At 37.8% G+C, this 14,678-nt stretch overlaps 1 protein-coding gene across 4 annotated transcripts in view; it reads right to left on the reverse strand.

Moving 5' to 3' along the window:
• Positions 1-14,405, reverse strand: part of LOC121406366 (zinc finger protein 7-like) — a 41,494-nt gene extending 27,089 nt beyond the window's left edge. For 2 of the 4 annotated variants that reach the window (XM_041597403.1, XM_041597406.1), the window contains exons 1-4: positions 14,336-14,405; positions 8,363-8,506; positions 6,437-6,496; positions 4,578-4,763 (exon numbers count right to left, since the gene is read on the reverse strand). In XM_041597403.1, coding sequence (XP_041453337.1) covers positions 4,578-4,763; positions 6,437-6,496; positions 8,363-8,420 — 304 coding nt within the window. In that variant the 5' untranslated portion in view covers positions 8,421-8,506; positions 14,336-14,405. Of the gene's footprint in view, positions 1-4,577; positions 4,764-6,436; positions 6,497-8,362; positions 8,507-14,251 lie in introns of all 4 variants that reach the window. The other 2 variants (XM_041597405.1, XM_041597404.1) reach the window with 2 other exon arrangements.
• Positions 14,406-14,678: the final 273 nt, after the last annotated feature.

Below are 14,678 nucleotides of genomic sequence, written 5' to 3' on the forward strand. Positions count from 1 at the left end.
TGAGCTGCCAATAAACACAATTTCAAAGACAGTTTCTGAAATGCATGTACTAAACTGTAACAACTACGATGCACCAACTGAGTTTGATACAAAATGCAGCGGGACAGAACTAATTGAAAAATTTGCCTTACCCTGATAAAATATAATACCTAAAGAAATCTTTGTCCAACACAGTCAAGCACATTTTTCACTGACAAGTGTTAATAAAGTTGATACAGGTAGAGTTTCATGGGTGATATTTATTAAGAAAACCTATGGTACCAAAAGAAAAAGCATGCATTGCGTAATACAAGTATCAAATAAAGCACAAAAATATGCATACTTACAATGCTGCTGCCTCCTCCTCTATTACAGACATAGATGTGAGGGGAGATGAAGTCAAAGTTCCTTAGTATCCATTGATCCCGCCAGGTGAGTTGTCTCGACTTGTTCACAGACATAATCTTCCTAAGTTTGCCAAACCTTGTCCTCATCGACTTGTACCACACTTGGAGATGGTCTCCCGACTGCATGCCCAGCTCGCTTGCCTTCTCCTCCCAAAGGCTGTTCTTCAGGTCAATGTCTTTGTACCTTTGGTGGCTCTTGTTGAACAGTTCCGGGTTGGACTTGAGCCACTCCACCAACTCTTCTTCCTGCTCGTCGGACAGAAACAGGCGGGCGGCTTTGCGCTTCTTTTTCAAAGCTGGAGAGTCCGTTTCGTGTCGGGGAGTGTCCGACAACACCTCCTCTTCTTCCATGTTTGCTCGACTGCGGCTTTCGCGGGGAGGATTCATCCTACTTGGAGCCGGTCTCTTCTGACCTCTAGTCACCGGGCCTCCGGAGGCTCCTCTCTTTGGCAATGTCCCTGAGGAGAAGAGCAGGCAAAAGACAAACTCTGATGAATTCCAAGTGCAATGCGTCACAGTTTCTTTACATACAACTTGATGAAATTAGAAGCAGATGAGAAAAATAAAGCACTTCAGGCTCTTCGGACGAGAAATTTCTGATGGATTTCCCCACGTGGACGCTCCTGCTTAAGTCTTTGTAGGATGTGCGCACGTGATAAAAGAGATGTTGGTCCTGGAGTCGACATTCTATTACTTGTACAAGTAAATGATAATACACTTGCAGCTGTAATTGACCAAATGGTGTTAACTGTTCCGCTTCAACATATGACGAAGGGGATTTCAAATCCTTGCCAAATGATGACGTTTTGATATTAAAGTGGAGGGAACAAACAGAAGCAATGCAAAGTAGGATATCTTTAATAGGTAACAAGAGTTTCTCGTACTGAACTCATCTGATCATGATATCTTTCACTGATTGGTTAAAATTATTAGTAACCGACAGGAGAAAGTATTACACTAATATGATTGATAGCAGAATAGAAATGCAGAAAGACAACATGGTAAAATCGAGCACTGTACGAGTCTGAGAATGCATTCAAACAAAAGTTTGAATGTAATCCCTGCCCCTACAATCACGGAAAATGTTTAGTTGAATGCATGATTGCATTCAAGTAAACATTCCTACAAGTATACATAATTTACCTTGGTAAAATATAGCACTGTATGAGTCTGATATTGCACTCAAATGAACTGCAATTTGCATTCATCTTGAAAGCAATTCAAGACCATACAATCATAGTTCGAAGAATGTGTGGTTGAATACACAAGTGCGTTCAAGTCAACATTGCTACAGATATGTATAATAATAATTGAGAATGCGCTTCAAGAATGTACAGTTGAATACACGATCATGATTGCAAATGCAGATATATAGAATGCTATAGTTGAAAACACGGGTGTGTAGTGTGCTTGTATTCATTCCCATTCATACACTTGTGACTTGTGAAAACATGTTCAGCAAAAAAATTAGATTTTGAAATGGAATATATCTACAAACATGACTGCCATGAATGCAATCATGTTCACTAACATTTGGATAGGTTGAGTTTTACTCACATGGCCAGATTATGCAGCGATTATGAAGAGCGGTAAATCGGTAATATTCGTTAAAAATCACTGACAAAATATTTCATGAATGCTCTTCCACAAACTACTGTACAAATGAACTCTCTGCCCGCTTTGTTTGACTTAAGTCACATACAGGGGGCTACCAAGTTCGACTCAAGTCACATTCTATTCACAATACACAGAGTGTATTAAGTTTACTGTTCATACACACATACACAATAGTGATGTGTGTATCCCTTTGTACTGTGTACACACAAAGCTTTTCTTCACAATTAACCAATCAAAAGCTATTGTGAGCTGAAATTAACATATTTGCAAACCCCCTCTAAAGACTGTACCTGGACATCAATGTGGCACAGGAGTGATGTGTCAGTGGTGGACAAAGAGTTAAAAGAGAAATTCCAGTAGTTGTGGTAAACACTGATTTCATGAGAAAGTTTGTAAAACCAGGCATAATTGTCAGTATATCATCGAGGATCTAGATCTGGTACAGTTACATAAACTGAACTTTGTGAAATCTTGAAATCTACGCTGAAAAATGTTCACACTGAAGATCACCAACACAGATAGGCACACGTGGGACAGTGTATTATTATTGCTGGAATAAAGACCAGACTGAAGTGACTGAATCAGGGCATATTTTGCTTATTTCTCAGCAATTACACAATTTCTTCCAGAATCCTTTCTATTCATATAAACAGACTATTGGGTGGTCATTATATTTGATTCTGTAAAAATTCATTTTGAGATTGTTTATACCAAAACGGAATTTACCTTTAAAATCATTCCATGAAGGGGTTATAATTTCTGGAGTCGGACACTTAATATTTCTCACTTTCACATAATTCTTTTTTTATAATGCACCCTATGCACAATCGTGTAAACCACAAAAACTTTACTTATATATCTTTATATACAGGCTTTTTCGGTATTACCTGAACCTGCCCACAAAGAACACCTCTGTTGTCTCCCTTGAGTGTTCTTAACACACATATATTTTTCACTACACCGTGCAATCTCCTAGACATGCTACCCATTTTTCTCATCACATTTCTACGTAGCCTGTATCCAAATTGCACAAGAGCTGGATCACCATATACAAAGTATATCTGGGGCCCGTTGCAGAAAGAGTTGCAATCAATCGCAACTCTAAAAATCATGCGCAACTTGATTTTCAACCAATCAACAGCGCGCATTTGGGACTTGCGATTGATTTTTTGACTTGCGTTTAAACGCAACTCTTTCTGCAACGGGCCCCTGTTGTTCAAGATCAATACAATACCCACCATAAATTACGTGTGAATACACACACACAAACAAACGCACACGTGTTTATGGTGAAAATCATGGAAGTTTTTTTTCAGAAAAACTTTCATTACATACCCGAGGACTTCAGTGTCAGTAGGAATCTCATACACCAAGAATTATGAAATTTTACTATGTAACTGAGGACATCGAACATACGGTTGTGATTTGAGGATTTTTGAAAGTGTACCCCTTAACATTCATAAGCAGGTAACATGGGACTGTTGTTGCGGTCTACGTACTGACAATGTCATCAGTGAGCTGTGTGTCCACTGTTCAATGAGAAGGTTGTGCGTGTCCTTATTTTCTAACATAGGTAAGAGCAATACTTATGTGCTTGATATTGAAGGTACCTGTATGAGCTTAATCATCTATGTGCCATAGTTCCTTCTGTTAGGCTACTTAATAAGCTCCCAGTTGGAACAGTTTAACCCAGTTTCGACTGGTTTCAATCGAGAAAGTATGCGTTTACTATTCCTTGCACCGGAGTTTCCACCATAAGGATATTTATACAAACTAAGACCAGTTTCAACTGGTTAGGATATTTATCAAGACACCAACTGGAACCAGTATAACCTAGTTTAGACTGGTTTTAATATTGAAAGTATGTGCTAACCCTCTCATGGTATCATACTTCCAGTTTTTCACGTTTATAATTTTGTGGAGCTCAATAAATTGCTCTCCTTATTTTTTTGAGGAGCTCAAATCAATTCAATACAACACACGTATAATAAATTGTAGATTTTTCTTAACATTGTATATGCAATAGAAGTGGAGCTATTAATTAATCTGTGGTGAAACTAGGCCTGGGTCAATACGTTTACAAAATATCGCACTCCTGCTAAAAAAAAAAATTGCTAAAATTTCACATTTTACATCTTTAAATCAATGAAATGGCCATTTATCTTCCATAATTCCTTGAAATAATTTTGATTTAGTTGAAAAATATCAGAAAAATGAAGAATATTCACCTCTTTCCTGACTCTGATTTGAACTTACCTTGGTCAATATTGTAGTCCCACATGTAGACATCCATGGTGCTACCACAAAAATCTACATATGGGACTACAATATTTACCGAGTTTAAATTCAAATCAGAGTCGGGAAAGAGAGGAATATTCTTCATTTTTCTGATAGTTTTCAACTAAATCAAAATAATTTCAAGGAATTATGGAAAATATTTTTTTTTTTAGGAGCGAAATTTTCTTTACTTTTCTTTGATCCGTAGATCCGTCCATTATGATATTCATTAAAATACCAATTGGAACCAGTTTAACCTAGTTTTGACCGGTTTTAATATTGAACGAATGTGCTTACTTCTCTTTGAGCCGTAGTTCCCTACATCTCCTCCGTCCGATGATTCAGGCGACCTCAGGACGTCGGAGGTCATATGAGCGAGCGGGTCACAAAGATTACTGCCTTCGTCCTCGCACCATTCCTCACCGAGATCTTCGACAGTTGCTGATTCGTTATCGAGGTCTCCCATCTCTATGTTTTCCGTGCCTGTATGACGTGAATAACACGGTCAGTGTTCACTTTTTTTTCATTTCAGGAATACCGTTTGCGCTGCCAGATACAGACAAATCTGTCGATTTTAAGGCTACCCAGAGGAAATAGAGAACGTGCCCATTGTAGACAGGTGAACTTTACAAATTCTTTCAACAATATTTTTTAGAAATGGCAGACAATTTTGATGGACACCAAAGACAGGTTGTTCTTTTCCAAGAGACATGTAGTGAGTGATCACTAACAGTTTTGACTGTACAAGTATACAGGCAATAGGCTACATGTAGTTTAGCCAGTAGCAATCAACATGTTGGATAAGATAAATGTTCTGGTTCAGCTTTCATGCAATAGCATTTGCAAATTGAACAAGGACTGGTATTGCAGTATAAGCGCCACCACACATGTACATGAATGGAGTTTATGTACATATCTCACACTATTGCCAGGAAAAAGATCACTGGGCAAACTCTTCATTTAATCCCATTTCGTTACATGTATATCAATCCAGTGCATGAAAAACATGTAAAAACTAAGTACGGCAAGATGTTCATCATGAATTTATCATAAATTCAATTCTTAATATATTATCAATAGAACATTTTGTGTTGCTGACAACAATAAATTCTTGATTTCAAGTTTAACTTTATTTGCTACTTGATTTTTAAGTATGGACATAATCATGTTTTACAAACTTTTGTGACATATATTTATTAAACTACTGGCAAATAGATCTATTAACTCATTTATTTAAAGGGATGGTCGAGGCAGGAATTCTTCAAAACTCGATAAATAGACTAACATTCATCACAGATCAAAATACTGAAAATTTGATCAAAATCGGATAACAAATAACAAAGTTATTGAATTTTAATTTAGATTTGCATTATTCTGGTGAAACAGTTCTAGGCATGTCTTTATGAATATTCATTAGGTGGGCTGATGATGTCATATCCCCACTTGTTCTTTTGTATTTTATAATATGAAATTAGGTTTACCAAGAGCTAAAAAATTGAATTTAAGTGCATTACTTAATACTTATATATTGCCGCAACTTATTTCGTCATAATGGAGACACATCATTTACACATGTATGAAAGAAATGAAACATTTATGATTTCATGTAATGGCATAAGAAAAAGGAAAGTGGGGATGTGACATCATCAGCCCACCTAATGAATATTCATGACCTGCATATAACTGTTTCTACAAAATATTGATAAACTTTAAAATTCATTAACTTTGTTATTTGATATCTGATTTTGATGAAAATTTTAGCATTTTGCTCTGTGAATTTTACTCTATTTATTTAAATATAAATATTTTCAGCCCGGACCATTCCTTTACATTTCTTTGTTTTTTTCTTGGGCTCTGTCATCACGGTATTTATTAACCTGTAATCAATGACAGTAAAGTACTACCACGATTAAAACACATGTTCCATACATATACATTTCTAGTTGCTATATCTGACAAGTCTCTGGCAAGCTATCTGGCTGTCAAGAACAAGCCGCAGTGAAAGCTCATTATGTGACGATTTTCCCCAAAAGCACTTCAATGAGCTTAAATTAAAAAAAAAAGACAGCAAACTTACGTGTGTACTCTACATTAACCAAACACATGCTACTGAATATCATGTCATGTAACTGATCACATGATAGACAACCACTCACCTTGAGAATCAGGTGACTTTGGAGATCTCCCATCCAATCTTCCTTGATTGGATCCGTATTCTGATGTATTCAATAAGTAAGAGATACATGTATGGGGAGGGGAGGAGAGCGAGAGAGAGAGAATTAGAAGAGTGACCATCAAAGTAATTATCATAATCATTGTCATCATCATCATCATCATCATCATCATCATCATCATCACCATTGGTACACATCAGCATCACCATTATCACTTTCAAAATCATTATCACAAACACTTCTCATTTGCCGCTCCAAATTGGATATATCTCTCCCTTTACTTTAAATATTGTTAATTCTAAATTAATGTCTGAACTTATAAAAGACCAATCCCCAATGATTCTTCTTAGGCATCTTTATTCTTCACTTTCTCTTTTTTCCCCTCCTCCTCTTGAGACAGAAGGTCCAGTGATACTTCAAGGTCAAGTCCACCTACAAAAAAATGTTGATTTGAATCAATAGAGAAAAATCAGACAAGCACAATGCTGAAGATTTCATCAAAATCGGATGTAAAATAAGAAAGTTATGACATTTCAAAGTTTCGCTTATTTTTAACAAAATAGTTATATGAACGAGCCAGTTACATCCAAATGAGAGAGTTGATGATGTCACTCACTCACTATTTCTTTAGTTTTTTATTGTTTGACTTATTTCAGTTTTTACGAATTAGACGATTAGGACCTCCTTGCCTGAAGCACAAGATGTTGAAATAATGGAATTCCACGTGTTCATGGAGGAATGAAACTTCATTTTACATGACAATGACGAGAAAATCAAAATATTTCATATTTCAAACAATAAATTTTTTTCTTTTTTTACATCCGATTTTGATGAAATTTTCAGTGTTATGCTCGTTGAATTTTTCTCTTTTTATTCAAATCAAGTTTTTGTTGGGGTGGACTTGTCCTTTAATTACTCTTATGTCCACATTTCATGAACTATATCCATATATACCAAGTAATGATGACATTTCAAAAGCTTAACCTTGATTAATATTTTATAATTTATTCCCTCAACATGGTATAACTTCATTGACCCTAAATGACCTTTGACCTTGGCAATGTCATCAGAAACCAAGGCAAGATTTTCAGTGATACTTGGTTACCCTTGTGTCCAAGCTTCCTGTAATACTGTAGGTCCATATACTTTCTAAGTTATGGTGATATTGAAAAAACTTAACCTTCGGTTAAGATTTCAATGTTGACGCCGTCGGCGCCGTTAGAAAAGCAGGACTTAAAGTTTTGCTACACTATGCAGGTGAGACTAAAATGTTGCTTGCAACTCCCACAGTTGTTTGACAACTCATATCCCACTGCCTTGCCCCACAACATACACAAAATTTTAAGATTTTTGCTGAGCTTTAAACATAAACAAGACCCAAGCCATTGACTGCTAAATTATGTCATTTCTTTACCTTTCAGGGTGCTACATAACTTTTTAGAAGCACTTGCCCAGTCAGGCAAGTAAATTTTTAAATAGTTGGAATATACTTGCCCAAAATCTATTTCACTTGCCCGAAAAAAATCCTTGAAAAAAAAAGTTTTACCTCTTGAAAAGAAGGTTTTGCGGTTTTATAAACCATTGACATTTTTTTCTCTCTTTTGACATGAGCTGATATACCTTGTTATTGCATTTCTTTATCAAAAGTGATTTTATCTTGCCTGCCATGACCAAAATTAGGGTCTATATCGACCCTGGTTTGGGTCATTCTACGGTGAGAATTTCGCTTGCCCAATTCGGGCAAGTACATTTGGTCTTTACTTCAAAACACTTGCCCGACTCTAACTGTTACTTGCCCCGGGCAATTGGGCAAGTGCTTATATACATGTAGAACCCTACCTATATACAGGGATCACCTCGTTCCAGAGTGCAAGGGGTTAAGGGATGAAACAAACTTTTTTCTTTTACCTTGCCAGGCGGGTTCCTGCTTGATTTCAACAGCAAGCTCTTGTTCAGCTTGGGCCATCACACTTCAGAAGCTAACACAGGCCTTGGAGGCAAAGGCATTGCATAACACCATCCAACAACTATGTTCTGGGTTTAGATAGCCAACTGCATACAGAAAAGAATAGGGAATATATGATTTAGGAGTTATAGAAATCTGTAATTTCCATATCACTTCAATGACACTATATTTAACCCTAAAATGGCCAGGGTGGTGATTCAACCCCCCTCAACATTTTCTGCGATCATTCCGCCGCACAAATTTTTTTGGCCGCGGCACCCCTACAGTTTATACTTTTCAATCTCGCGCATCTTTTAGACAAAATTCACGACACCCGAGTGCGCGCTTTTGAAACTACGCAACATTTTGTAAGTGCATGTCAGACCAAAAATTGTTCCAAAACGTGATTTTGTGTACAAAGTCAATGCAAATTGAGTTTTCTCATGTTATTCATGAAGAAATTGATGTCCAAAACGAAGTTTTTTTCAATTTTGATTGCTAAAAATGCTACGAAGAATACTTTTTACCAAAAATGAGCATTCTAGGAGCTTTATTTAGTGAATTAGAGCAAAAAGTATGATTTATGCATAAATTAGCATAATTCATGTATCTTATTATTTGGGAAAATTTTACCATACAGCCTTGTAGATTACGTCGCATACTACCAGCGTGCAAATTTTTGCAGTGCTCGCGCAATCGGCGGCCGAGACCTCAGGGGGGGGGGGGTTTGATTCCCTCCCCCCGGCCACAGAACAGCCCAAAAAGCCCAGCCTACACACAGGCCTTGGAGACAGAAGCAATTGCTTCAAGCACAAGCAATTGTTAGCATAGCAAAAGATCAAGCCTTAGCAAATATTGCTTTATTTTGCATGCATAACCTTTTGATTACAGGTGTGCTAAAGATCTTGCCTTCAGAAAGCAGTTGCTATTGAGGTTTCGTAAAATAAGCAACATCATGCTCGTGCAAACATGATAGTGCTGATTATGACGATGACCAGATGATGTTGATATTGACTACCTTTACTATTTGTTTGGCGACACCTGTGCCTGGGAGGCGAAAAGCGAGCTGAATCACTATGACCCGCAGGTCTCTCCTCCCGATATAACTGATTGGGGGATTGCAGATGGACCACTACACCAGGGTTTCCCCCTACTCTTATACGAATAGTGCAGTGGGTTCTTAACATGCAAAGGTGGTGACTCTACTTTACATGGGGCCTCCATTTAACATCCTATCCCAGGGACAGGGTGTTTTTCTCCGTAACATAGCCTGCATATATGGAACAGGGGAGAGATTTTGTTCCATATTTCACTAGCTTCAGTCATCTGCCAGAGGTGGACTCGAACCTACGAATTTTGCTTTGGTTCGACAGGCAGACGTTAGCCAACTTTGCTCTCTATGAGTGATGATGATGCGGGTACAGCTGCTGCTGATATAAAGATAAACAACTGAGTAGCCCAAGAAGTGGCAGCTTCAGTTTAATACAACAAAGTGCAGATCCCTCCATTTACATATAGGTCAACAGAGTACCCATCATCAGTATAATCTAGATGGAGATTTGTTGGAGGAAGTTTCAGAGAAAAGAGACCTGGGAGTCATTATGGACTCTCAACTGAAATTCCACTCCCAAGTAGCCAGCGCAGTCTTGAAAGCTAATCGTGTGCTCGCTATGATTCAACGCACCTTCTTGCATAGAGACAAAGAAAACATCAAAAGGTTGTGCAAGTCACTTGCGAGACCAATTCTTGAATAGATGCAAATGGAATATGGTACCCAAGATATGCTTCTGACTTGAAGGCTATTGAGAAAGTCCAGTGACGAGCGACCAAGCTAGTACCAGCCCTGAAAAAATGGACTACGGTAGAAGACTGCATGAAATTACCCTCCATCAAGTACAGACTACGAAGAGGTGACATGACACAAGTCTATAAGATAATCCATAGCATTGATGATGTGAATAGAGACCTATTTTTCACATCAGCTACTACTCAATCAACGCGTGGCATGGCCACCCTTACAAGCTATTTTTGAAAATGAGTAGACGTAGACTGAGTGTGAGACAAAACATCTTCAGGTTAATGACTGGAACTCTATTAACTCTTAACATGCCACGCACACTACTAACCCAACGCCACAGTGCTAATCCGATGCTAATGATTGATTTTGGGATCGTGAGTCGTATTCACTCCTTTCAATAGTCATGATTACAATTGCTTGTACATGTAACTCTCTAATGATTGGTTTATCCACAAAATATTGTTGTAGTAAAGTTGTGGGAAATTTCATACCCCTTATAATGGTGTCCTCATTATATTGATTGGTTATTATCTTTACCGCTAAAATATGAGTTGTATCAAGAAGTTCCATTTTGTGGAGTGTTTTGTATGGATAAAAAAACCTAGGTCTCTTCCCTCTCAGAGGCGGAGCCATATCTTGTAAAAAATGTAGAAATACTCAAAAAAGTCGAATGTAAACCGCGTAAGTTGATCTGTCAGAAAGCAGAGTTCGCACTGCACACAACAGTGCTAATTACGGCGTGCATGCGATGCGCAATACAATGCAAAACGGCGTAACAATGATTGTAATTCCGAATGTGCGCAGTCATGCACGAAGCAGGCGAGGGTAGGAAACAATGCAAGCACAAAGCAATCAATAGTAGGCGTGCGAGCACGAGTGTGGCATGTTATAGTAGGATACGTAGCGTGCACGAAGCACTCAATGAGTTAAGTTATTCAAGCTCGTCGGGGGGGGGGGGGGAAGGGAAAGGTGTTTCATGCTCGTTAGGGGGGCAGGAATAAGTCCTTTGCATGGGTTGTGACTCGTCAGGGGAGCAGACTGCCCCCCCCTAGGTACGCTAGTGGACTTTGACCCCATAGTCATAATCGAGTGCACCCATTACATGAACAAGGTTATGATATAACCTTGTTCTCTGTTTCTATCCCTGTGTGGTGAAATAAGGTTGACAATATTTGGCTTATTTTCTCTTTTTCTTTGCGACAAATGCTTGATTTTTTGACACTGTCACTTTCCATTACAGCTATTCATCAGATAACTTGGCTCTTAAGTAAATTTAATTCTTTTTTGAAATTAGTTTTTCTAAATTAAAAATAGAGATTGAAAAATGACAATTGTCTTGCCATATCACTTTCCACCAATAGAGGGCATAAACAAAAATAGGCCCAAAATTCAAGTGTTTGAGCGCTCTGGTGAATACAAAAATTAGTCCCAAGTTACTAATGAAAAGGATATTGCAACTGTATGGAAATTAGTATTTTGGGTAAAAAAAAGTGTTATTTTAATGTTTTTTTTAAATTGTGTGCTGTGTACAGCATTGGCTAGCGTTTTGAACTTGTCGCTCGCATTGATTAGCCAGGATATCGAAAATTTAATCGGAAAGCCTTGATAAAAGCACAAGTCGTTGAACATAGAGGGCAGCAACACACGGCTGCCATTTTTTCCTCTCCTGCAGAAAAAAAAAAGGAATAAATTATGTAATGTATATTTTCTTAGAACTTATATAAATTTAGTATCAAAAGAAAGATTAGAGTCTAACGAAAATAGTGGGCCCTCGTTCAAGATATGTCATTTAGAATAAAAAATAAAAAAATCTGGACAAAACCCAGTCGCCCGAATTGCTGACCTGATTACACATGCAGGCTCACACTAACACACTACCTTCGGTGAATGGGGATTACAGTAAAATGTCAGAAATTGTTAAATAAATCTCCAGAAACGATGGTTATTCCCATCTAAGCACTGGTATACCATAGTCCTACCTGCAGATTCCCTACAGGCAGGATGGTAATGAACCCGAGTCAACAATGGGTTCAATTCATCTCGCATGCGAAGGAATATCATATGCACCTGGTGCACGCGACAGAGGCAAATCTTTTATACACTTTTTGCTCAAATAACGTATCATTACATTATAGCTAAGATTTTTAATTGTGCTATGACACCGAACCATATGGACCGTTTGTTGACTTCTCTTTGCTGTTTTATTTTAACAAAAAAAGGATTTTTTCTTGATCTTCACGTAGATGCCTCTTGATCAGCGTTGATATCAATTTTTGCCTAAAGAGGGCGTGTGATATTATTCGGTTTGTTTATAGTTCTGCGGCTGGTACTGCTAGCTGCATTCTAGGCGCTCAGTATTATTTTCTTGCTCGTTCAATCGACTTTCATCATCATCTTGTCAAAAGATGGCGTACTTTACCAGGACATGTCATTCTCCATGGAAACCCAACTACGTTCAGAGAGGCTGCACTACCTATCATCAGCATGATGCAGCCTCCTGTTGGGTCCCACATGCTATAAATGGACCAATGCATGTTTTTACTCGCACCCCTGCATGCTCATTTTTATTGTATATATGTGAGCCAACCCAAATCCTGCACCTTGTCACCTCCATTGGCACATGACATTATTGACATCCCAGTATAGCTTCCAAGGAGCTGCGTTTTGGGATTATTGCGACAAGTAACAAGTAACTTTACCTATAAGTATATAAATGAGATGCAACCTGTTGATTTTTTATACAATTTCCTATTATACGCCGATGACTTGAATCGAGACTGTTCGATAGGAAAAATTTGCATTTCGATTGTCGTAATTTCCACTGCAGAATTAAGAAAGCATGCAAACCACTTTTCATAACAAATCTCTCGTTTTTTAATGAATTCTTCTTTAAAAATGAAATCAATATTGCAGAAATGTTGGAAATGAAGTTGGACCCCATGTACATGTTTTAGGGCTAGGCCTAGTATCTTTTAGAGGGAAAGTAGAATTCTCGGGGGCGAAAGTTTCTGGTTTTGTACCCGTACATGGGGGAATACAGGTAAGGCTCCCAGGCGTCAGTGGGGAGTGACTATACGTACAGTATATGACTTTCACTCCCCAGACGCCTCCAGGCTATGCTTGGGTGAGTGCCCTTGTGAATCAAGCACAGATATTAAAAGTCAATCAATCAGACTCAGACATGTCAGAGACAGAGTCAGACACACTTGTTCACTGCTACCATCTGGCCTGTGGAGAATCTACAGGTAGGACTATGGTATGCCAGTGCTGTATAGAGCACACACTCTAAAAAGTCATTAAAATATCACTCTTGTGACCAAAATTACTAATTTTCATACAGTTTTAATTTATTTATCCTTAGCAATGTGGGAATAATTTTTGTATACACCAGAGCGCTCAAAAACTTGAATTTTGGGCATATTTTTGTGTACGCCCTCTATTGGTGGAAAGTAATATGGCAAGAAAATTTTCATTTTTTGATCTCTATTTTTAATTAAGAAAAAATGATATAAAGAATCAAATTTAAATAAGAGCCAAGCATTATGAATTAACAGGTCTAATGGAAACTGTCAGTGTAAAAAAATCAAGCATTTGCCCCAAAGAAAAAGAGAAAATAAGCCAAACATTGCCACCCTTATTTTGTCACACATGGAGATATAACTGAGAACAAGGTTATATTATAACCTTGTTCATTGAATGAGTGGTCAGACAGAACTTCAGAAGTGTGACTGAGTGACATACAAATTTCAAAATGAAATTTAATTCTATTTTGAACAGCCTCAGACAACCAATACAAATTTCTAGCAAACAGGGGCACATTAAAATGACTTTGGACAAGCTTCAAATCAGAACTTACAGAAGATAAACTTTTGACGTGCAGTCAACCAAACGGCCCTTCAAAAATAAAAAGACGAGCGCTACCTCATCTGGTAATAAAAGACGTCAATTCCTGTATTTGGGACTACACAATCCAAACTGCCCATGGGTCATTAAATAAACATCTTACACCAGATCAATATTACAGTAAATTTCCATAAAATCAAAGAATGATTACCTTAAAAACCAGACAATGCATTTATACTCACACAGTTAAGATAAAATACATGCATTTCAGGGTAAAGAGACGACAATACGTTACCTTAATCTGAAAAGCCTCCGACTCCCCGCAGGGTCATCAAACGGATGTGACGTCAGTGTGCTCGCAAATTCAGATCAAAATAAAAGAAACACTTCTTGCCACGCCAATGCACAACAGGCGTGAAGTCAAGGGATGGGGGTAGTTGCCCCTCCCCCTACAAAAAAACGCCTTTAGAAAAAAAGGAAAAAAAGAGAGGAGAAAAGGAAAAAAAGCGAAGAGAGGAAGGAAAGAAACCGAAGAACTGAAAGGTAGCTTTGAAGGTTTTTCTTTTTATTCTTTCATTTTTTCCTCTCATTTCAAGTTCCAAGTTTATTTATAGTAGGCCAAGGACATTTAACTATAC

Source organism: Lytechinus variegatus, chromosome 19 (genome assembly GCF_018143015.1).
Source record: "Lytechinus variegatus isolate NC3 chromosome 19, Lvar_3.0, whole genome shotgun sequence".
NCBI lineage: Eukaryota > Metazoa > Echinodermata > Echinoidea > Temnopleuroida > Toxopneustidae > Lytechinus > Lytechinus variegatus.